Genomic DNA, 26,382 nt, shown 5'->3' on the forward strand with positions numbered 1-26,382 from the left:
CATTTATATGGAGTGTTAAGATTTACTAAATATTTTTGCCTCATCCTCACAATCACCCTGTGAGTTTGGTACAACAAGTATTACTGTCCTCATCTTATAGATGAGAAAACTGACATTCATAGAGTTGTTAATAGTCACACAGCTGAGAATTCTTGCATTTGTTCCTAAATGTCTCTTGGCTCCATTTCTAAAGCTCTTTGTTGTATGCCATACTAACTCTCCCAGAATCTTAGACATGGAAAGTATCTTACAAGGCATCTAGTAAAAACCCTCATCCAATGCATCTCCGACAAAGGGCTACCCAGCCTCTTATTAAAATCCACGGAGCTTAATAAACATCAAGATGGTCCATTCAGGCCTTAAGAAAATAAGTGATCTCAGTATAATGGAACTTTAAATTCAATTCTCTTTCTATATAAAAGGACACTATATAAAGTGCATAGTGGAACTTTTCTGTTGAATTAGTGTACTGGGAGATAACTCATTTTCATTTGACCTTTGTGGCAAATAATTAACTAAAAGTAGCAGTGAGCCCAACTCTTAACCACAGCCTGATCAGTGAGTAGTATTCTTAGACCCCCTATTAAAATTATAGGAATCTTGATCATTCATTTAAGAAACATTATATATATATATATGTGTGTGTGTGCGCGCGCGTGCATGTATACATATATACGTATATATGTATATATACATATATGTATATATATACACATATATATACATATATATATAACATAAAACAAATTAATATCAGGCAGTGATAATATTCCAGTACAAGCTGAAGAGGTTTGAGAAAGATTTAAGGAGGAAGTGGGACTTAAGCTGGTCTCATGACTTAGAGAGGAGAAAGGAGAGAATTTTGTACCAGAAAAACAGTGTGAACGAAAGTAAGAAGGTTGAAATGTTCATGGCTTATTAGGGGAATAGTGGATCAGCCTTAAATAGAGTTGTTTTGGAGAAATGGGAATTAGGGAAGTAAAAGCATATTTTGGCTAACTTTGATTACTAAGCTACAAAATTTTTACATTATTCACCAGGATATGCCTTTTAAAGGATTTTAAACAGAGAAGTGACAAGATCTAAGCAAATGTTTTAGGAAGATTAGGCCATATACATGTTGGCAGGAGTTATAGAATGTTGAAGTGTTTTGAACTCATCCCTCTAATTCACACATATACACATAAACCGTTATAGCCAAATGCTGCTTTTGTTGTCAGGGCCCTTTCCCCGCTTCAGTTCCCTCTCTCCCTCCTACTCCATATCAAAAAGACTGGGACTGAAAACTATGTCAGTCAGATATTTATACCTGCCAGGACTTTATCATGGTCTCCAAAAATGCTGTTATTATTTCACGAACATTATTAATAGGAGCCTCACAGCTCATACATAACAAATCCAAATCCTTACTCCTTCCATATTTCCCCAGAGCCAAACGTTCTATTCAAAATCCTCTAGGTTCCTCTCCAGCTATTCCACACGGAGTCATTTTCCCTCATGTTTATGCATTGATTCTCCCCACCAAAATCTCTGCCTTCTCCTAAGATTTTTCAACCTCAGTATACCATACCTCTTGGAAGAAGAATTGAGACACCATTTAGAGTAAGGATACTCATATTTTAGAGGCATCTAGGTGGCACAATGCATAGAGTACTGGGCCTGGCATCTGGGAGACCTGATAAATTCCCTTCTTTTCCCTTCCCTTTCTTTCCTTTCCATCTTTTGCCCTGCCCTTCTCCCTCCCCTCCTTCCTCCCCTCCTTAGAGATGTGATAATCAAAGCTGTTAAAAAGAAAAAGAGTGGATCAATCCTCTGAGGAGAAGTGTAAAGAGAGTGTAACAGAGTCAGTGTTACACTGAGAACACTTACAGTATAGATACTAGACTATACAAGTAAGAGAAGAGTCAAGGAAAGAGAGGTCAGAAAAAATGGGAGAACTAGAATAATATGTGGTTCTGAATTTGCCTTCAGACATTCTATAGCCATTGAACAGTAGATATTGGAGACAAAAGGAGGACTGGAATGATGGCAAGGTAGAGTTAAGGTAGTGGCAGGCGGGGGGGGGGGGGTATAGAATAGCTGACCGTGGATCCCTGATAGCTAATACTTGGTGAAAACAAACACATAAAACAACTAAAATTCTCATTCAGCCTGAAGAAGTTTGTTCACTAAGTTCAAATTAATTAGAAGTAAGGATAGTAGGAAGGTTGCAGCCATAGAGAAGAAGGCCTAAATTTGAAGTCATAGAAGGAAACCAATGCTAAGTGATGATTTATTTCAGGATATAGTCATCTTGGTGTGTGATTGATGTGGATTAGAGATTAAGGTCAATTGAGTCCTCAAAGGGAAAAAACTGTGATGGTAAAGGAGTCAGGTGAGTCATCACTTTGAGTGCTGATGACCCTAACGAACTGAGAATTGCAAGAGAAAACTATAAACCAGGTAGTAATATCATCTAGAAGTTGAAAAATGCTTAATAATAGTAGTAGCTTTCATGTAACACTTTATAGTTTGCACATTACTTTCCAAATACTCATTTATCTTCACAACAATCCTGGGAAGTAGGCACTATTATTCTCTCTATTGTATAGATGAGGAGTCTGAGGCAGACTGTAGTTAAGTTTCTTGCCAATAGTCTCAACACTAGTGAGGATCTAAGGCCAAATTTGAATTTAGATTTCCTGACTCCAGGTCCAGCACTTTTTCTACTGGTTCACCCAGCTCCCTTGATATCTTCATCCTAAAAATAGTTAATTCACTTAGGAAAATATTCACATGCATGAATTATGCCTCAAACTTACTTTGAAACATTCAGATATAATAAATATGTTAACTGTGTTCTCTGTAGATGTTATCCTTTGTTCCTGATGCCATGTCACTTGACTCTCTCCTTTTTCTTTGTTTCTTCAACCTTTAAAATATTTAACTTTTATTTAAATTTTATCCTTCCAACTATTGGCACACAGAACTTCCAGAAAAAATCTCTTCTCCTTTAGATAAATGCTTGATATAACTCTAGTGTGAAACTTACAGTGATTCCTCTTTTCTTAGCCTGCTGTTAAAACTCTATCAAATGCAATATTCTTATCTAGTGTTTTCTTAACTCATGTAAAATTGTTGTATTTATGTTTTTAATTAAATTCATTTTAATTAACAAAAATCTCTGTCATTTCCTACACACTTTAAAAAAAAAGAAAAACACAATCCTTGTAAATATATTATCATAAAGCAAAACAAATTGCTGCATTTTCCATGACCAAAAAATGTTTTATTCTGTATCCTTAGTCTATTTCCTCCATGTTCAGGAGGTAGGTAGTGTGCTTCATCATCAGTCCTCCTGATTTGTGCTGGTCTTTGTGTTGATCAGAATTCTTAAATCTTTCAAAGTTGTTTATTATTGTTATGTTCTGATTTCTGGAATATCACAATACAAGTTATCTTCTTCGTAATAGTGGCTGCTAATTCTTGTGTGATCCTGATTGTGGCTCTCCAGTACTGGAATTCTTTCTGGCTGCTTACAGTATTTTTTGTTTGACCTTGAAGCTCTGGATATCACATGGTGTTCTTGGGAGTTTTCATTTTAGAGTTTCCCTCAAGAGGTTGCCAGTGGACTCTTTCTATTTCTACCTTACCCTAAGTTTTCTTTTAGGATTTATCTGAGATATGTTGTCTAGGCTCTTTTTCTGGTCATGGGTCTCAGATGGTACAATTTTAAAATTATCTCGCTTTGATTTATTTTCCAGGTTAATTATCTTTGCTGTGAGATATTTTTTCCCCAGGCTTTTGACTTTGTTTTACTATTTTTTTCACACAGAATCATTAATTTCTTTTTGGTCAGTTGCCATTTTCAGAGAATTTGTTGCTTGGGTGAAGTTTTATGTTTCTTGTGCCAAGTTGCTAATTCTTCAGATTATTTCTTCCATAGCTCTCATTTCTTTTTCATTTTTTAAGTCGAGTGTTCTCATTTCATTTACAAATAAATTTTTAGCTTTTTTCATTTTTTTGTTAACTTTTGCTTCATCTCTTTCAGGAATTCTAGTTCAGCTTGTGCCCAAGCTGTGTTTTAATTTGAGGCTTTGCTTGTAGTTGTTTTGAAGTCATTGCCTTCTTAGTTTTTGTATTGAACGTCTTTGTCACCATAATATCTGTTTATGGCAATATTCTTTTTTTGTTTTTTTTTTCTTTATTCATTCCTTTAATCCACTTCCTGACTTTGTATTTGTTGTTAGGGCTGGACTCTGCACACTTATAGAGTGTATAGAAAGAATATCCAAGCTGAGTTTGTGACCTCTTAGATCCTACTGCTTCTTTCTTGGGGAACTATGTTTTTCCAGGATCTCAGTGACAGTTTAGACTGGAGACCTCCATGTTTTTAGTGCTCCCAAACTGTTCTGATCCAGAAGTGGAGTCTGATTACTACTGTCCTGGTTTGAGTTCTGCATATTTGTGGGCTTGCTCCTCTTTAGAATTCCAGTAGACTACTACTGGACTTAGCTACTATCAGTCAGATGAAAAATTCTGGTTCAGACTGACAGAACTGCATGTTTCCCTTTATTCTTGGTTTCTAGCCATGGATATTCTGCTTTAGGCTTCAGACTTGGCTGAATGCTGGAGCTGAGACTCCCCTCAGCTCCTGCCATCTGAGCCACACTGCCACTACTTGCTTCTAAACTTGCTCCCGACTCATTACGTAACAGTGCCTGGGATCACCTCTCACTGTAGAATACCAGCCCTAGACTCTGGTTCCCTCTCAGTTCCACTTTGGATCTATCATCAGGAACACCTATTTCTCCATCTTGCACAGGGTTGAACCCATCTTTGTGGGTCCAGAATCTCTTCTCGCCTGGTGCACTGCATCAGCCCTCTCTCAGTCCCGGTGCTGGAATGGTCCAGAATATTCCTGGCTCGATCCAGTCCCCGGTATCCACAGACCTTTCTTTCACTTCCCTTTGTCAACCTGGGCTGGAAAAAACCTAACTTGCTGTGATTTTTTTTCTTGGATTTACTGGTTAGGACCTGGTCTGATGTGTATTTTAGATCTTTGTGGAGGAATTTTGTGCTTGAGAGATCGGCTTTACCTCACTATTTCCCCATTCTGGATCTTCCTCCTGCACGATGACTCCTCTGTACCTGCTTTCTCTCTGTGTCTCTCTTTCTCTTCCTTTTCAGCATTTTTGCATCTCTTTGAAGTATAAAATAATTTTGATCATACTCTTTTGTTTTAAATGCACATAAGAGCTGAATTTTTACTTTGAAGGCAGAAGAATTGAAATTAGATCATTGATGTAGAGTTGGGAAGGACCTTATAGGCCATATAAGCCAACTTGTTCATTTTTCTTAGGAGACCACTGAGACCCCAGGAAATTAGGTGACTTGTCCACGGTCACATGGGTCGTGTCAGAGGAACAAGTTTAATCCCAGGTCTTCTGATTCCAGGGCAACAACTTTTCCTCTTGGTCACTGACATTGTCTATGATCCCAAGGACCAGATTATAATCCTAGTTCAGCTCTTTTTTCTTTTTTTATTAACTACATGACCTTAGGCAAGTCCCTTAAGTTCCCTGAGCCTCAGCTTTCTGACCCACAAAATGGGGCTAATAATTTCCCTCGCTTGCCTACTTCATAGGATTTAAGGTAAAGATGGTGAAGAATGTGGGAGTGGTTTGAAAACTGTGAAGTGCTGAATTGATTCAACTTTGGGAATATTGTTATTTTAGCTTCCTAACATCCGGGACGCCTTTTTGTTTTTTTGTTTTTTAAACAAGGGCTATTCTAACCAAGGCCACTGATCCACAGGAGCATAATCAGTTGGTTACATAAGTAAAAAGAGCTTATTTTGTTTAATGTTCTTTTTGCTTGTTAAAGAAGGAAATATGAAATTGTCATTCACTTTTAATTAAAATCAGGCAGGGAACATAAAATCTATTGTAAATAAATCCTGGGTTATAAACAACAGTCCATCAACCAGAGCTTAATATTAAATATCTAGGCATTTATGTTAATGAAATGTTTTTTGGAAAAATCCAAGAGAGAGAACCTGGCATAAAGGATAAGAGAGCTGGCTCAGAACTTGGAACACCTTGGCTCCATTCCTGCCTCTGACACATACTGGATCTGTGGCCTTGGGCAAGCTGCTTGATCTCTGAGAGTTCTAAGCAGTTCTCCAACACTGCAAGTTGAAAAAAAAAAAAGGTGTTGATCTGCATTGGTTGAAGGCGTTTCCTCATCTAGGACTTCCTTTATCAGTGAAATTACATGTCCAGTATCTATCTTTATCCCCATTGGAAAAACTATACTGAAATAATCAAGGTCATAGTCACTAAAACTATGGGAAGCATGTTGAATTTATATGATAAAGTATGACCACGTAATTGAGATTACTTTAAAATTTCTACAAAAATATGCCTACACTCCACATTCCTTATTGCATAGGGGTATGGGGCCCAGACAAACATGCAGATTGAAAAATTGAAACATTATAAAAGTTTCCTAAATATATTTCTCCTTTTGCTCTCTAGTATCCTGGCAGCTTTGGTCTGGGCAGAAGTTGGACTCCCCTCAGTTAGAGCATGTGTTCTTTGGCCATAATAAAATATAATAAACAAATAAACAAACAAAAGATTCCCCGGAGAACCAGCTATCAAAATTGTGCTATACCCAGCTACAGAAATGTAAGGACTGAATTTATAATTGTCATAGGCTGTGTCAACATTTTTGATGAGTCGTAGTTAATATCGTAGGAAGGTACCAATCTCTCTAACTGTATCTTCTTTCTGAGTACACCATTGATTGCTGCCTACCTTTTGCAAATGTGCAACATTTCACATGTGATAGAAAATAATTAAAAGTAACCACAAGTGATCTCTCAGCCTAACTCCATCTTGCTTTTCCCAAGCTGAGACAGGCCTTTACAAGGGAAAGATAGAAGGACACAATGGGAAAAGGGCACTACTAGGAAAGGTGTATAGAATGAGAGGCAGAGACACAAACACAAACATGAGCAGAGAGAAGCACACAAGCAGAGAGATGAAATTTCATTCAACAGACATTGGTTACATACCTAGTATCCAAGGTATGGTTATATCCAAGCACTGGGGATGCAGAAATGGTGAAGTCACACAGTCCTTCTTGAAGATTTTACAGTCTAATAGTGATTATAATATGACCATACCAGTTATTGTGGTATAAAAGAAGATGTGATATGGGCGAAGTAGGAATTTAAACAACTTTTTCTAAGTATGTAATGTGGTTTAATGGAAGAGGTAGTATTTGAACTAAGTCTTTCACAGACATAGATAGGGAAGGAAATAATTCTGGGTGTTGGTGTTAATCTATACAAACACGGGAAAAGACAGAATTAGACGAAGGAATGGCTTACATTAATTTGCCTAGAATTGTAGAGGGCATAAAGATGATTGAAATGAAATGACATTGGAAATCTAGGTTGAAGCTAGATTGTAGAGGTCCTCACATGTCCAGCTAAGGAGATCTATTTTATCTTAAAAACGTTGGAGGAATCATCCAGTTTTGTGTGTTACAAATTGTGTTTTGCCAGATCCGTGAATGCAAGATTAGAGAATGTAAAAGGTAGAGGCAGGGGAACTCAGATTTGGAGATGCCCACAAGAGTCTGTCACAGAAGCCATAGAATTTCAACTATGGTGGTGCTGTCATTGTGAGTGAATGAAGAGAATATATATGAAGGAGATTGGGAAGGCTGCCTCAACAGACCTAGGCAACTGGAAAAACGGCATATAGAATTAGAGAATTTGCAAGGAGAGAGGTTTTAGGAAAAAGATGATTAGTTTACTTTTCAACACATTGGCAAGAAATCCAAGAGAGGTTTCGTAGGTTGTTGGTGATGTGGGACTGGAGGTCAGGAGAGAAAGGGGAATTAGATATGGAATTCATTTGTATCACATAGTAGCTTTTTGAGTACTTGGAGACAGAAGTCTAACTCCCTATCCCAAGTCTTCTCTTTTCTAGTCTAAACATCTCCACTTCCTTTAAACTGATCCTCATGGCATGAAGTCAAGGCCACTCAAGAGCTAGATTTCCTTGTGTCAATGTTCTTCATAAAGTAAGGTACCCAGAATTGAAATACAATACTTTAGATGTGATCTCTTTTGCTTCTCGTTCTCCTTTCTTCCTTGGCCAAGATACTACATCTTTCTTAACACAGCCCAAGCTTATTTTAGACGATTGTATCACAACATTAACTCATAATGAGATTGTAGGCCGTTAACTCTCCTAGGTCTTTTTTTTTCCAAACATACTGCTTTCTGGCTACATCTTCCCATCTTGCATTTTTGAAGTTGATATTTTGAAGTCCAATGGAAGATTCTTTTGCTTACTTCCCATTTTCTCCTTTCCAAAGTCTCAACTCTCAATTTGATGAGGTGATGAAACCTCACCTCTTCTCCAAAAGCCTTCAGTTTCCAGCCTAAGGTTTACTTAATCAATAAGTGTTTACTAAACTTAGCTTACTGTTCTCCAGGCACTGTGCTGAGTGCTGGGGGTGTCAGGTAAAGAAGTTGATTTAATTTTAGACTTCATTAAGAGAGGCATATAATGTCTGTTCGGAATGTTCTGAATACTGTATTTTTCTGTCCTAGTCAGACTAAATCTGGAGTATCATGCTTAGTTCTGGGTTCCACGTTGTAGGAATGACATTGATAAGCTAGAAAAGTCAACCAGAAGGTGAAGGATCTTAAGATCATGCCACATGAGAATCAGTTGAAATTGGAAATGTTTAGTCTTGAGAAGAGCAAAAAACAGGATAGCAGTGTTCATGTGTTTGAAGGACTAGCATCAGCACAGTGCCTGGCATATAGTATGTGATTAATAAATGTTGATTGATTGTTTGCATGTGAAAAAGGGATTTGATTTCTTAGGCTTGACCCCCAAAGGATAGAACTAAAATTAATGAGTATAATTTGTAAAAGGGTGGATTTGGGCCCTGTGGAAGGCCAGATTTCTCAAGAGTTAGAATATCTGCCCAAAAAAATGATGCCTTTGGGGCTTGTTGGTTTTTGTGGCCTGGGGATCTTCAGGATCTTCAAGCACAGGATCAGTGCTCACTTGTTAGAGATGTTACAGGCTAGATTTTTATTCAGGTATAGGGTAGACTGTGTGACCTGAGGTCTCTTAGAATGGAGATTCTGACTGCAGTCACCAAAGGATCTCCATGACAAAGCCTCAGAGCCATCCCTTCTGAAATCATCTCATCAGTTACCTGCTGAACAATCTTTAATTGGCACAAGTTTTTCAAATCCACTAGCTGAAAACACTAGTCAGATTAGAATGATTTAATCTCTCAATTGTACTTATAGCAGGCAATACACGGATTGCTTTGTCTGTCAATTCACCTTCTGACATGCCTCAGTACATATGACCCCATGGATTACTCTGAACCTCAGGTAGCCTTTCTATAGCACCCCTCAGAGTTCACTGTCTGCTGTCCTTAGTAGAGGCCCTTTCCCAAATTTCTTCTATTTCCGCATGCAGTCATATTCACTTGCCCAGAGTTTTCTTAAAGGATAACTTCATTGGGGTGGTGGAGGAGGGAACTAAGAGATAATATCAACCCACTTGCTTTTGTTTTATTGATCGTGTCATGTCACCTAGAGACAAGTCATGTCTCCCTGACTTGTCCAAAGTCACAGCTACCTAATAGACAGCTAGTATGTAAACTCAGGTCTCATGCTTTTTCTACTACACCGCATTATAGCTATAAATTTAATAAAAACATGTCATAGTTATTATATTTTCCTCTTTAATGTATATACTTCATAATACTTTATACTGCATAGCATCTAAATATTTTGTTTTTACTGTGGTATCTGTGACCATTTCCATGACTTGTGGCAGTTGGCATTTGTTGAGGAATGTAACCCCTGCTATAAGTGTTTCCATGAGAAAGTGAGAGCTGACTTACATTATTCCTATACCTTTATTTACAGCCCTTTTTCAGGAATGTAACTCATCACAAGTTTGAAGACTGCCTATATTGGTTTTACAACTCAAACTATATGTCAGACTTGGAAAGGGTTCCTTACAGTGCTGGAAAAATAGAACTTACTGTGAAACTTCAAATTTGCTGAAATTATTTAACGGGTGATTGGGAGGGCAAGCGGGAGTATTCATGGGAAAAGTTTAATTGTATGAAAGATTTTAGCTTGACTCAAACTACATGTTAAAATTTAAAGTTAGATGTAATGAAGAACTTTCTTAAGAATGTTATCATATAGCACCTAACCCAGGGGTGGGAAACCTAGGGCCTTGAGGCCACATGTGGCCCTCTAGGTCCTCAAGTGCAGCCCTTTTACTGAATCATGTGTACAAGGACTTGAGGACCTAGAGGGCCACATGTGGGTTCAAGGCTGCAAGTTCCCCACTTCTGAGTCCTAACTTATATATACTTTGAAGGAAGTTGTGGAATCTTTATTTTAAGAACAAGGAAGTATTATGGGATACCAATCTTTATTATGGGTGATTAGGTATAAATTTTTCTTAATGACAAGATAGTTAAATGTGATTATGTGAAATTAAGTTTATTTACAGTCATGCGCCTCTTTACACTAACTACTTGTAAATTATAGTCTCCATTGAACATTAAAGGGCATTGTTTTCAATTCCTTTAAGGTTGAATTTCTCTATTTCTTTCAGAGAGCATTAGGTAGTCAAAAATCCAAAGTAGTTGAATTCAGCAATAAAGACACCTCTGAAATTAGCAATGAACAAGATAAAGAAAATTCCATAATGAAAAATGAACCAAGAAGAGTTAAGATATTTGATGGAGGGCAAGTACCAATTTTATTTTTTGAACTAGCATTTTAAAAATTAATATTCCTTGTTTTGATATTTTAAAAGATGATCATTATTTTCTAATTTTATGTTATTAGCATATATAAATCCAGAGATTTAATATAATGTTTATGTAGAATACAGCCCTTGCTGCAAAATTAGCATAGAAAAATAAATATTCAGTTTACTAATTCTGTTTAGCAAGGGATCAGAATTATAATTGTTTATAGTTGTAAGAGAAAAGGACAATGCTAATTATTAAATAACAGTGAGGCACTTGTGAGTGAGGTCTCTTTGAAGTTCTGGGTTTCACATCTAGTTATACAGCAATAGACTATATCTTTCAGTATCTTAAAAATGCAATTTATTAAACTTGCCTAGTCTGAGAAAGATATATTTGAGACATATATTTTGTTATACAGTATGTTGCTTTATGAGCTGTGGTATCATACTGGTATGGAGCTGGCCTTAGAGCCACAGAGACTTCATTTTAGGTCCATCCTCTGACACCTGCTAGCTATATGACTCTAGACGGTGAATTTGTCAGTACCCCAGGTTTACAGAGAAGAGTTGCTCTAAAATTGGTAGAGGAATTTTTCTCACTAGAAGTTCCCTATTCCAAAGGCATCCTAGACCTAGATAAATACACACATGCACACACACACATGCATATGTGTGTGCATGTATATGTACACACACCTATATATGCATCTAAATAAAGCCAGCTTGAACTTTAAGTTGTAGTGAAGTACAAAGTGAGAGGAACACACAGTGAAAAACTAGCTAATCTTGAAAGGAGGATTTGAATTCTCCCTCATTCATCTTCTACCTAAGTGACCTTGGCCAAGTTACCTCTTCGAGCCTCCATTTTCTCATCTGTAAAATAGGGACAGTAGTAATTGCATTAGTTACTCTAAGGGTTGCTGTGAGGAAAGTACTGTGTAAAACTTAAGGCGCAATATACATGTAAGCTATTATTTTATAATACCGTTTTTGTGTGTGTGGATGTGGATGTTAAGAAAGAGCACTGAAATCAATACTGAAGAAAAAAGGGATGATACCTTTAATAGGAGAGTTAGAGAGGATTTCAAGTTGAGCTAGTATTAGCTTCTAGTTTATTAGATGTTTCTTAATGTAAAAGTAGAATGATTACAAATGCACAAAAGCCTTGTTTTGAATACTCTGTTTGTGCCATCATTTGTTTTATTTCTTTGAGGATTGTGTTTAATCATTACTTTCCTATTCATATTTTCTTCTTTAAATTAGATATAAATCAAATGAAGATTATGTCTATGTTCGGGGCAGAGGAAGAGGAAAGTACATTTGTGAGGAATGTGGAATACGTTGTAAGAAACCTAGTATGCTGAAGAAACATATTCGCACTCACACAGATGTCCGTCCTTACCACTGCAACTACTGTAATTTCTCCTTCAAAACTAAAGGTAGAAGAACATAATGTTTTTTTTTTTATTTACCTTCTCTTTATATGTAATTAAAGTTACTATACATTATACTTTGCATATTCTTACACATAGATACCGGGCTATCAGGCTAAAGCATATATATATATGCTTAATAAGTATAAATTGACTTAGAGATTATATCTGCTTACTCTCTTTATTAAACATTTATATTGGAAACAGTCATATTAGAAAATCATCTCTATAAAAGAACAATATGGACCTTAAATATACAGGGATGTTACATTATTAAGGAAATATTTGTTATTAGTTTCTCCTCTTACAATATTCATTTTATCTTTTCAGAACTGGTTTTATCTATTTTTAAAGTAAAATATTTGTTTTCTTCTTTAGAAGTTTTACTTTTTCAGTGATATTTAATATCTCACAATTTGAACTTCATTATTTCAGTGGTAATCATTTTAATTATAGTTTGCCATGGGGATACATGAGATGAACAAAAACACATGGGCCTCAAGGCTTGTTTGGGTTTGCTTATGGTACCCAAGTGACAGTGATGGACTGGCAGAAAGTGAACTAAGAGTTGCCTGGACTATCAATAAATATTATAGAATTTCAGCCCATATTTAAAGAACTCATAGGAGGAGGAGGGGCTCACTGACTCTGGAGACAGCCAGTTACACTTTTGGAGAGCTCCAGTGGTTAGGAAGGCTTTCTTTATATGATTTCTCAGTCTTTTTGTCTTCAACTTCTACCTTTTATTCCTAATTCCTAACCACAGTCTGGCTAGTACAGCAAGTCTCTCACTTGTCCCATTTTGGATGCTATGCACTTTTAAACCTATCATTTTTCCCCTAAGTCTTCTGTCCTCACTAAAAATCCTTACTTTCATAAAAAATTATCACATGACATGCTATTGAGTCTTCATTCGCTTGGTCTCAGTTTACAAAATGACATAGAATTGTCCACAGTACTCCAGCTGGCAAACTAACTGTATAGTTACATCTGATGGTATCTGATACCATACTTCTGTTAACGTGAGGGTTTCCATGTCACACTACTAACTCAAATTGAATTTACAGTCTACTTAAATCCCCAGGTATTTTTCACATGGACTCCTTTCTAGCCAATTCTCTATCTTTTGCTTGTACAGTTGATTAAAAAACAAAAAACCAAAACACTGCAATTGAATGTGGTTTAATAGAAAAAATGTTGGGTAGGGAGTCAGAGGACCTGTTTCTGACACTAACTCTCTTTATAACCTTGAGCCAAGTAACTTTTCCTCTGGACCTTAATTTTCCTATCTCTAAATGAAAGGAGTTGGCTAAAATATCGAAGCCCTCTTCTATTTCCAAATCCATTTATGCATACTTCTCCTTCTGACTTGTTATTTCTGTTGGAAAAAAAAATTTTCCTTTTCTCCCATGATTATAATCTTGTGGTTATCTTTGCCTTTCCCTCTTTTTTGATCTTTCATATCCATTCACTTATCAAGCCTGATTAGTAGCAGCTTTGCAACATGACATACTTCCATCCCTTTCTCTCTTCCCACTGCTACCTCTCATAGTTTACACTCTTAAAAGCACCCATCTAGACCACTGCGGTAGCCTCTTAAGTATTCCCATTGATTACCACACCGTATTCCAGTTCATCCTTCATACTGCAATATAATCTTTCTTATACTTAGATATAGTTTTATCACTCTTCTCTTCAAAAATTTAAATTGCTTTTCTATGTACTAAGTTCTATGTACCAAGAAAATGCTTTAGCCTGATACTCAAGGTTCACTGTAGTTAGGCACCACATTACTCTTTCCACACTTATCTCACGTACTCCCTTCAATATACCCTTAATGCTATAGTCAAACTAGACTATTCTTGGCCTGACAAACACTCCCTACACTCCCCCATTGCTTTGTGCTCACATAGTTCCATATGTCTAGAATGTCTTCTCCCTCCTTCTTATTTAATTCCAACATATCCTTATAGGCCACCTCAAAGATCACTTCTTCTCGAAAGCTTTCCCTTGTTCTCCTCCACCTTGTAATCATTCCTCCCCACATACCCTTTGATCTCATGTAGCATTTTGTTCAGCAGCTGTAAAGCATTTAATATGAAAGATTGTACAGCATAGTCACCAATATCCATGTCATTCTTCCTCACCCCACAGCCTTTTAGCTTATAGAGAAGCATGTGGCATGGTGTAAAGAGTTTGGAAGACCTGGTTCAAGACCCCCTCTGACACATACTGGCTGTGTGATACTAGACGAGTCACTTAGCTCATCAGTACTGCCACAACTCTCTAACACTATAAGTTGCAAGGGAGTTGCTGATCTGCATTGGTAGAGAGGGAGTTTCCTCATTGGAATTTTCCTATACAAAGTCACAGGACTGGTTAAAAAAACAAGTAAAATGAGCACACTCCTTTCTAGCTTGTAAGCTCTAAAAAGAGTAAGGACCACATCTTATTTGAACTGTTTTATCCCATACGGTTCCTACCATGGATGTCTGTGCACAGTTGGCACTTCAATATTTATTGAATGAATTTATCCCAATTGCATCTTACTGTTTTTTTGTCCCTCTATCAATGTCCTCTTCCACTGCCTTATGATGGCCTGGATATAGCACTGGATTCCCAAGGGCTATGCCACCAGCAGAAGTTATGGCAGGCTTTACTAAATTACAGAGACTGTTCCAGGAGCAGTTTATCATGCAAGGGATCACCATTTGAAATTTGGTCAGTAAATGGTCAATTCTTTGACTCTGGCGACCAGTGGAACAAACAAAAAGACGAAGTGGCTCCGAGTCCTGGACAGCCTCCTTCTGCTTCTGCTTCTGTTTCTGCAGTGGTAGGTGAAGAGCAATGGAAAAGGAAGAAGAAAATGCTAAGAATTACACAGTGTTTATACTGGTCACAAGTTGATTCTACTCCTAGGAACACTGAATGGTGATAGTGACATTCTCAACTCTAAATGATGTCAAAAGACATAATGAAGTTGCCACTAAACAGAATATCGACTCAGGTTCTTCTTGGAAAGGCAAATAAATGAATTTGCAGAGCTGATTACAGAATGTACTCTAAGGCAATGAGAAAAATCATTTCATGGGATTCTTTATCATCTAACCTTGAAGTACTTGTGATGTATATATGCAAAAAAGATCATAAGGAGATAATTGCAGCTTACATACTATCATCTGATGTCAAGATGGAAGAGATCGAGAAAATCTATGAAAAACTCAAAAGCATTCTTCAGACCACATAAGAGTATACAGTGGCATTCAGTGACTTCAGGGTGAAGCTAGACTAAAGGAAGGACAGACTACTTGGGAGCCTCATGTCTTTATGTCTTGAATGTTTTCACAAATAGTAGAAGGCACTGGGATTAGTGAGTATTGAACAACAGTACAAAAATAACATTGAGTGTATTTTTATAGACAAAAATGACTGTACCCAGGAGGTCATTCAGTAAGCACTTCTAAAGGACTTACTGTTTCTGAATCAGCTCTTTGTACAGTTAGGCCATCTACTTGCCTCCCTATACTTTTTAGAGCAAAAATTAGAATCAACACTAAATCAGAAAAGTACAAATGAAAAGATAAGACATGCAAGTAAATGTACCCAATTTAATTAAACTACTAATGGCTAACTTGGGAAGTGGATAAATGAACTGAAATCAGTATGTATTGTCATCATTTCCTCTGTACATTTAACTAATATCAGTACATAAAGGAGACTAAAAGAGCCCCAGAAGCACCTCACCTAGGAAATGCTTGAGCTCCATGTTAAATAGGAATATATGGTAACTAAAGACAATACCTATGTAGAATAAAAACACATATAAAATCATATGTAAGGAAATATTGAGAGACTTTGCACAGTATTACATTACAAAACAATGAGGAATGGAAGAAAGGAAAATGGGTCTGCAAAAAGCCTCTCATGGGACCACACTTAAAGAGTTAGTTTACTATAAAGCAGTTTATAGATGAAGTTGGAAGGAAGTCAACAAACAGACAAAAATTGAAACCTATTCTCCAGTGTTTCCTTAATGATCTATTTTCATTACTAATGACAGTGGATTCAATGCATTTGTACTCAACAACTCAGTCCTAAATGTGCCATATTGGCATGTGTAAATGTCATGCAGGAAGATTCAGTGAAGGATAGCTGCTAGACCAGACAAAGTATGTACAAAAGAAAAACATAAAAAAGATCCGTGCAGAAGGTTATACAAATTTGAAAGAGTGGAAGAAGTAAATTTAAAGATACCTGAAACATGGGAAGAAAACAAACAGTAGGGCTGGGATTGGGGGAGGAAGATACATCTACTATTATTGTCAGAAAAAAAAGTAGGCTGGAAGACTTCAGTAACTACTAACTCATATGCCTATTTTCTCATCACTGTAAAATCTTTGAAAATGATCTTTATATTTAATAAGCTTACCCTCGTTGAGGTTATGGAAAAGGGACCCAAAAGGGTTTTGCAAATTATTTTCTATGGTAAACCACATCTTTAAAATCAATAGATTGAAGAATAAAGAGGATATAAAAATCTGTAGTGTCCGTTGCTTTTAAAAATAACTTGACTACTCGTCCTTTGTAGTAAAACTGAGCTTTAAAGGTCTCCCCTACGTACCTTAATATCAAGCACAGTGCCCTTGTAGATGGAATCACAGAGACGTTATCAGTCTTCTCAATACTAACTCTTTCAGTAAACAGAGATAATACAAGACTATATCCTGCATAGAGTCCAAGTTGAAGAGGATTTCCCCATAAATGGAGAGGACCTCTAAGTGTTTCCTTTTACAGATAGCATTTTCCTGATTGTATCATATCTTAGCATGTTATATTGCAGGGCCCTCGCAATAAGCTCCGTTGAGATCGGTTGATGTACAGAGAGGAAACACTATTTGGATAGAGGTCCCATTGTCCTGACTATAGTATGTAGTTTGATGGACAGCCAGTTGAGCTGGTGTGTGTGTGTGTGTGTGTGTGTGTGTGTCTTGGGTACACATGCAAATGGACAATGAACTGGGCTCAAAATTGAAAAAGAAGCAGAATGGAATGCATTTTGGAAATAATGTAGAACTCTTAGTAATGTCAAGCCTTTCCCTGCAACAAAAAACTCATTTAAAAATTCAATATTTTCACATTGAAGTTATATGGCTATGAATCATGGAATATCAAGGTCTCCAAAGATTCAAATTGTGGTCATCCAAAGGGAAATGGAGAAACATATGGTGTTAAATGGGTTATAGCATAATACCAGTGGTGATTTATGCAGAAGAAATGGTGTGAAAACCAGGAAACATGATCAGAAAAGGTGAGTCTGTCATAGCAAGAAGGAATACCACAGAAGTGCTACAATGGAACCCATAATATCAATTCAAAGATCCTAAGAAAACTTTCATCACATTAGATAGCTCTTCTGTGATCTACAAGAATGGAATAAGTATCTGTGTTGATAAAATCATCAACCTATGGAGGCTTCTTTTTTGGACCCTAATTTTTTAACCCATTGTCTTAGCTGTCCCTGTCAGCTTTCTATCATCTGTAAATTTGATAAGCATTTCATCTATGCTTTTTCCAAATTCTTTGTACCTTGCACGTTCTTTCATACCTTATTTCATATTAATATCTAATGATGTCTCTCGCTCTGTCTCATTACATTAAGTTCCTTGAGAGAAGGAAATGGATCTTAATTCAATTCAACATTTTGTAAGCACTTGTTTTGTGCAAACATAATTTATTTTATTTTATTTGTTTTATGCCTCACTTGAGATGTTCACCACTGTCATAGAAGAGATCCAGCAGAGTCCAAGTTGAAGAAGGATTCCTTATAGATGGTGAGGTCCTTCAGATGATCCTGTTTGTGGATGCTCTTGTGTTGATTTCATCAAGCTCCAAAATATTGCAGAACCTCCTAAATGAGATTCATAATTACTCAAAAGAGTTTGGCCTAACCATTCAACAAGCATTTATTAAGCGCCTACTATATATTCTGGCACTGGGAAAACTGGCTGGGAAAACAAAGACAAAAACAAAACAGTCCCTGCCTTCAAAAAGCTTACATTTGATTAGAGGAAATAATATGAACACTTATAAATAAATACATGTAATTTCCAGAAGGGAGGACACTAGCAACTGGGGGGTATCATCCTAGCCCTTGAGTAGCAGGTGGCATGTAAGCTGGGCCACACAGGAAAAACTAAGAGATTGAAGAAGGCCTGTTGTCTAGATTATGACACAGAATTGGATAGGCAGCTTGTAGAATTATAGAACTCATCCATCAATTCAGTAACTAAAAAGTGGTCTTGGCTGCCTTTAGAAAATTACAAACTTCTTTTGAGGACCTCAGCTTTTCCCTGAAACAAGTCCATTTTTTTAACATCAATATACTTCCAGTAACGATGTGTGGCTGGGTATCTTGGAACATTATAGTCCCAGATGAAGTGAAGTTGAAGATCCCAAAGAATGTCGAAAGGTGCATGGTGGGCATAAACAAGAGACAACAAATTGCTAACAAGAAGGTACAAAGGAGAAGTGGTGTAAAGGGTTTTGTCTGAACCTGTGATTTCATTGGTATAGAGAGCTCCTGGTGAAGAAATTCCCTCGACCAGTATGGATCAGCAGCTATTCTACTTAGAGAGTAATTTGGAGAATTGTTTGAGGGCCCCACAAGTTTAAGTGGCTTCCCCAGGGTCATACAGCCAGTAGATATAAGAGATGGAACTTGGACCCAGATCATCCTGACTAACCACAAGCCTCTAACCACCAGCCTATGATGCTTCTCAGTATAAAGGATTTGATCAAAGAAATGTATGATTGAAAAAGTAAATTTATTGGCAAAAATGAGTGACACGACAACCTCAAGTTGGTCCCTGTGATGAATCATATGAGGACCTGGATAGCCATGAATGGGTTGAAATCCACATCTTCGTAGAGAATAACCACATCAAGGAGAGCACAGATTGAATACAGCAAACAAGCATCTGTGCTGGCTGCTTTGTATCCTTTTTAGGGTTTAGTATGGTGCTTTGCATAGAGTAGGCACTCAATAAATGTTTGATTTGAATTGGCAGGCTTTACCTAGTCAATTCTAAATAATCATTGGCTCGATAAGTATAGTAATATTGCTAAATATTGAAGGTAAAACTTGCTTTTTCACCTGCAGTCTGAAAGTAAAAGTTCTTCTACAGCTTCTATTCAGCCCAGGGGCAGTTTTTAGTAACTAGGTTTATGTATATAATAGAAACCTGTATTTCCTTAAAAATATATTTGTTGCTGCTAGACTTAGTTTTTTTGTATAATTTTACCATCACAAAGGTTCTTTAAATCTCTGTCAAATGAGGTAGAAAAAGACCGGAAGAATGGAGTTCCATTTTGGTATGCACCGTCTATATTTCTATTTGAAAATAGCTACTTTTTGTAATAAATATATCAGCATAATGTCAGTTTAACAAATTTTTCCCTTTTAAGGAAATTTGACAAAACATATGAAGTCTAAGGCACATAGCAAGAAATGTATGGATTTAGGAGTGTCTGTAGGTGTAATAGATGATCAAGACCCAGAAGAATCAGGTAAGATTTTTGTTTATCTCATGTTTTATTCTCATATATGATTTTTAATGCCATTGTTCATCTTTACAAATAGTTCTGTTTTTTTTAAATAACTTTTGATTCAAATTGAATTGAATTCCACCATCTGGATGGCAGAAAGTCAGTCAAGAAAAAACATCATTAATACTATCTGATTCACCAGGAATATTAAACAAGTGTTTGGCATTGGCAAGCTATCCGTTAACCATTTTTTAAACTTTTTTCCCAAGGGTTTGATCTTAAACAAAAAAATGAGGCTTCCTTATTATTGTTGAGTTTTCTTTATCTCTTTGGTAAAATTCTCTGAATAAAAACTTTATTGTATTGAATGTACTTGAATTTGTTATATACACAATTTGCAAGAAGAAAATGGTAAGGAAATTATTTAAAGTGGGAGAAAGATTAATGGTTTTTACTTCCACTTGACAACCAATAACAGATGAAGTATTTAAATAGAATTTAATTCCAAATATACTGGAGGAATGACTTTCAGGTGTTACAATTGATATGATTCATTATTTTAAGCTGAAGAAATATCTGCCTTTATCCTTTTTTGAAGTACAGACTAATTTCTGGTTTCCTTGAATGTGAAATAAAAATATAGTCATGTAGTCAATAACTAAATCTGAGACAATTATGTAGCATTTTCTTCATGGTTATTGGATGTTTGGATGCTTTTTAAAAATTCCGTGTGGGGCTGGGATTAGAAAAGTCTGCTGTATATCAATTGTGATAGCTCCTTTATCATAGAAGGACCTTTGGGTATTCATGGCCCAAATTTTAGGAACACCAGATCTAGGCAGGCTCCAGATGACCATACTCTAGTAATTACAATGGCACAAATACCTTGTATTTGCTTAGCTCTTTACAGTTTACCAAATGTTTCCATGTACATTTTCACATTTGATTCTCTCAACTGCTGTGAGAAAATCTGTCCAAAAATTAGATCAGAACTCCAAGAAAGGCCTACATAACCACAGAAAACTGACTATGCTTTCTCATCTTGGGCTTTTTCATTCTGTTATTTGGCATCCTTCCATGGATATGCTCCAATGTGTAACTCTTACTTTAGGAATTATTTTACTAGAGTTAGCAGAATTATAGAGTTCTTCCTTATAAATACCTTAATGACAGTGAAATAAATCTAAGGTCAATGCATTTCCTTAACAACGTTCAGAGATTTTATAAAACAAAATGGCATATAATTTTGTATTTAAATAGTTAAAAATCAGTTTGATGAATTACAATTAAATTAAATTTTATGTGAAACTGAAGTTCTTTTTAGTATTCTAGGAATTTATTTAAAAGTGATATATTAGGAAAAATGTGTAACAGATTCAACAAGAATGTCATTGATTTTAATAACCTGTCATCCAGAAAAGGCACATTTTGAAAACTATAGCTTAAGAAATAGTAAGCACACTAAGGCATTATTAATCTATAGTACATTATTACATTTCTTCAAGATAAGAATATTTAAGATGTTATAACTGACATTGACATAGTGCTTTGAGGTTTGTAGTACATTTTACATATATTTTTATGTGTGATACTACAACAGTTCTTTTCTACCTAACTCTGATTTTAGAAGGAGTCTGCAGTTAATAGTTCAGTTCAGTTCTTGGCATAGGAGAATAGTGACACAAAGAAGAATTGATTTCTTCCATATTGATTAGGGAATTAGGAAAACTACCTGACCTTTTGTGCCTCAACTAAACTTGATGTTTTGGTTTCTGCCTTCCCTCCAGAAAGTTTCAATTTCATCTTGGTATACAAGTCAAGATTATTTCATGTCCACAGCATAGAGTTGTGAAGAATGAAATATATGTAAATTTCTGAATAGGTCTGACTAAAATGAGAATCTTAGAAATATTTATTTTTCTAATAAAGACATAATTTTTTTTCTATTTGCGAGTTCCAAAATCATTTCATCTATATGATAGTTGTAATTTTTTTCTTTTTTGATTGTGATAAGGCTGATTTAATTTGGTATGTTCTTGGCTTATGAAAACTGAATCTCCTTCCCATTTACAAACACCTTTTTGAAGGCTAACTATATTTCCTTCCATACTATCCTGTCCCCCTTTATTCAGTTTTCTCCCTTGACCCTGTCCCTTTTCAAATGTGTTTGCTTTTGATTACCTCCTCCCCCTATCTTCCCTCCCTTCTATCATCCCCCCCTTTTTGTCCCTTTCCTCTTACTTTCCTGTGGAGTAAGATACCCAATTGAGTGTGTATGTTATTCCCTCCTCAAGTTGAATCCCATGAGAGTAAGATTCACTTATTCCCCCTCACCTGCCCCTCTTCCCTTCCGACAGAACTGCTTTTTCTTGCCACTTTTATGTGAGATAATTTACCCTACTCTATCTCTCCCTTTCTCTCTTTCTCAATATATTCCTCTCTCACCCCTTAAATTTATTTCATTTTTTTTAGATATCATCCCTTCATATTCAACTTATCCTGTGCCCTCTGTCTATGTTCCCTTCAACTCCCCTAATACTGAGAATGGTCTTCTGAATTACATACATAATCTTTCCATGTAGGAATGTAAACATAACAGTTCAACTTTAGTAAGTCCTGTATGAATTCTCTTGCTTGTTTACTTTTTCATGCTTCTCTTGATTCTTGTATTTGAAAGTTAGATTTTCTATTCAGCTCTGGTCTTTTCATTGAGAAAGCTTGAAAGTCCTCTATTTTATTGAAAGTTCCTATTTTGCCTTGGAGCATTATACTTAATTTTTCTGGGTAGGTGATTCTTGGTTTTAATCCTAGCTCCTTTGACCTCCAGAATATAATATTCCAAGCCCTTCAATACCTTAATGCAGAAGTTGCTAGATCTTGTGTTATTCTGATTCTGTTTCCACAATATTCAAATTGTTTCTTTCTGGCTGCTTGCAATATTTTCTCCTTGACCTGGAAACTCTGGAATTTGGTGGCAACATTCCTAGGAGTTTTCTTTTGGGGATCTTTTTGAGGAGGCGATCTGTGGATTCTTTCAATTTCTATTTTACCCTCTGGTTCTAGAATATCAGGACAGTTTTCCTTGATAATTTCTTGAAAGATGATGTCTAGGCCCTTTTTTTGATCATGGCTTTCAGGTAGTCCAATAATTTTTAAATTATCTCTCCTGCATCTATTCTCCAGGTTAGTGGTTTTTCCAATGAGATATTTCACATTGTCTTCCATTTTTTTCATTCCTTTGGTTCTGTTTTATAATATCTTGGTTTCTCATAAAGCCACTAGCTTCCACTTGCTCCAATCTAATTTTTAAGGTGGTATTTTCTTCAGTGGTCTTTTGGACCTCCTTTTCCATTTGGCTAATTCTGCCTTTCAAGGCCTTCTTCTCCTCATTGGCTTTTTGGAGGTCTTTTGACATTTGGGTTAGTCTATTGTTTAAGGTGTTATTTTCTTCAGTATTTTTTGGGTTTCCTTTAGCAAGTCATTGACTTGTTTTTCATGATTTTCTCGCATCACTCTCATTTCTCTTCCCAATTTTCCTCTACTTCTCTTACTTGCTGTTCCAAATCCTTTTTGAGCTCTTCCATGGCCTGAGACCAGTTCATGTTTTTCTTGGAGGCTTTTGATGTAGGCTCTTTGACTTTGTTGACTTCTTCTGGCTGTATGATTTGATCTTCTTTGTCACCACAAAAAGGAATCTAGAGTTTGAGTTTGAGTCTGAGTTTGTTTTCGCTGCCTGTTCATGTTGTTCCCAGCCAACTACTTGACCCTTGAGCTTTTTGTCAGGATATAACTGCTTGTAGAGTAGAGAGTACTTTGTCCCAAGCTTTAGGGTCCAAGCACTGCTGTTTTCAGAGCTACTTCTACTCCAGTGTCACCCCAGGCTCTGTCACAGCAGCGCTCCTCCTCCCCAAGAACCGCCAACCAGGACCGCAATTCAGATCCAAACAGGGCACAGCAAGAGAATCTGCCTTTGTGCCCACAAAGCACTCCTTCCTTTGCCACTCTGATCTGCTGCTAGATTCCTCCCACCGTGTGAGCCAGGGACTCAGGAAGCTGCTGATGCTGGCACTCTGGAGGCAGCCTCAGGAGCTTCTTGCTGCTGCTATCGCCACCTCTGCACCACCTTGCCCACCCCCATAGCTGGTGGCCAGACCACTCTTAACTTGATCCTGCAGTTTCCCCCTAACCTGCTCTTTGGCGTTTGGCGGTTAAGAAGTCTCCCACTGCTCACTGTTTCATGGCCCCAAGACCTGTTCCAGTTGGCTGATTCTGGGTCTGGTCTGTCCCAGTGCAGCCCATGCTGGGCTGCCCTCCGTTCTCAGCACCGTGTGATAGACCCTTCCTGATGACCATCCAGGCTCTCCTGGGCTGGAGATCTGTTTCCCTCTGCTATTTTGTGGATTCCACAGCTCTAGAATTTGTTCAGAGCCATTTTTACAGGTGTTTGGAGGGATTTGGGGGGAGCATAAGCAAGTCCCTGCTTTCTTGCCACCATCTTGGCTCTGCCCCACTAATTTTATTCTTTCTATTACTAATCTTCAGGGTGTTTTCCATTATTAGGCAGCTAGGTGGCCCAGTGGATAGAATGCTGGGGCAAGAGTTAGGAATACCTGAATTCAAATCCAACTGCAGACACTAATTAGCTGTGTGATCCTAGGCAAGTAACTTAAACTCTGTTTGCTTCTATTTACTAAGCCTTTGTGATGATGATGATGAAGATGAAGATATTAGATACATCCTTGACTTTTTTATAAATATTCTTTAAATTTTCATCAGTTGGGTAGAAAAAGCCCAGAAAAGTGCAATCTATTTCTGTAAGCTGTACTTTTAGTGCACTGTACTTTTAGTACACAGTAAGTACACTGTACTTTTAGCTCAGAAAAGATGGCAAAAACAAAATCATTTAGTCAACATGCATTTAGTACCTACTATATGCCAGGCACCGTGCCAAATTCCAGGAATACAGAAAAAAAGCAAAGACATGGCCCCTGCTCTTATGGAGCTCCCATTCTAATGGGGATGCAACATGCAAAAAAAAATTGTATGAACAAGTCAAAAGCACATACTATGGGCCAAGTGCTTAGGGATACAAAAAAAAAGACAGAAAACCTTTTCTGTTCTTCAGGGAGCTCAGTGTGATGGGAAAGACAACATACAAACTACTAGGTATAAACAAGATACAGGATAAATTGGAGAAAATCTGTAGCATTAAGGACCATCAGAAAGGCTTCCTATAGGAGGTAAGATTTTGTCTAGGATTAAAAGGAAGTCAGGGAAGTAAGGAAGTAGAGATGAGGAGGGAGACCATTCCAGGCATGGGTCCTAGACAGTGAAAATGCCCAGAGCTGGGAGATGGAGTATCTTGTTTGTGAAACAGTAAAAAGGCCAGTGGATTGCTGAGTACATGGGGGAGAAGGGTGGAAGGGATAAGGAGACTGGAAAGGTAGAAAGGGGCCAGGTTATTAAAGGAATCTGAAAGCCAAACAGAAGATTTTGTATTTGATCCAGGGTGATTGGGAGCCACTAGAGTTTACTGAGTAAGGACAGTGGGTGGGGGGAATGATCAGACCTGTGCTTTAGGAAGATCAGTTTGGTAACTGAATGGACAGTGGATTAGAATGGGAGAGACCTGAGGAAGGTAGACCAGTGAACAGGCTGTCACAATAGTCCAGGTGTAAGGGGATCAAGGTCTTCACCAGAGTGGTAGATTCAGAGGAGAGAAAGGGATATAGACAAGAACTGTTACAAAAGCAGAATCGATGGGATTGAACAGATTGAATGGGGGAAGGGAAAGGGTATTTAGAGTGAACAGTTAAGGATGACATCCACACCGCAAGCCTGGGTGACTGGGAGAGGATGGGGTGTCTTCTATGGTAGTAAGAAATTAGGAAGAAAAGAGAGTTTTGAGGAAAAGATAATGAGTATTGTTTTGGAGATGTTGAATTTAAAATGTCTCCAAGATAGCTAGTGTGAGGTGTCCAGTAAGCCCTTGGAATTGTGAGACTAGCAGTCAGAAGAAAGAGCTGGGTAAGTTGATCACCCTAGAGATGATAATTCAATCAGTGGGAATTGATGAGATTACCAAGAAAAACAATATAGAAGAAGAAAAGAGGGCCTAGGAAGAAGATAATAAACTTATTCGGGCTTTCCCTTAGCCAGGATGGGAGTTAATTCTAAGGGGTAACTCAAGAATATAAACCGATTCTGAGGCTAAAAGGGTGTGTGTGTGTGTGTGTGTGTGTGTGTGTGTGTGTGTGTGTTTGTGTGTGTAGTACTTTGCCACTTTTGAAATGCTAACTTCAAACTTAACTGTTTATATGACTTCTAACCTCACTGGAATGTTAGTCTAATGCCCCACACTCTGTTACTTACTGGTTACCCTTACTTCCTCTCAAGGACCAGGCTTTCTAGCAGGATGACCACCACAAATTTGTGTATTCACACCCTTGGACTTTTGCTCCTTTGCATTCATTCCTTGGGTTCCTCTTAATGCATTTCCCTTCTCCTTGGTCCATAGAAATGGAAAGATTTAATAAAATTGTAAAGTATGTGTTATTTAGAGGTATCCCTCTAACTTTACACCTATCTACTTTGCA

General features: G+C 37.1%; 1 protein-coding gene across 2 annotated transcripts in view; it reads left to right on the forward strand.

The window, feature by feature from the left end:
* HIVEP1 (HIVEP zinc finger 1) overlaps positions 1–26,382 on the forward strand; it is a 182,445-nt gene that overhangs the window by 142,399 nt on the left and 13,664 nt on the right. For both annotated transcript variants that reach the window (XM_036752792.1, XM_036752783.1), the window contains exons 5-7: positions 10,668–10,801; positions 12,072–12,247; positions 19,706–19,807. In XM_036752792.1, coding sequence (XP_036608687.1) covers positions 10,668–10,801; positions 12,072–12,247; positions 19,706–19,807 — 412 coding nt within the window. The remainder of the gene's footprint in view (positions 1–10,667; positions 10,802–12,071; positions 12,248–19,705; positions 19,808–26,382) is intronic.

The sequence above is a fragment of the Trichosurus vulpecula genome, chromosome 1 (assembly GCF_011100635.1).
Source record: "Trichosurus vulpecula isolate mTriVul1 chromosome 1, mTriVul1.pri, whole genome shotgun sequence".
NCBI classification, from domain to species: Eukaryota; Metazoa; Chordata; class Mammalia; order Diprotodontia; family Phalangeridae; genus Trichosurus; species Trichosurus vulpecula.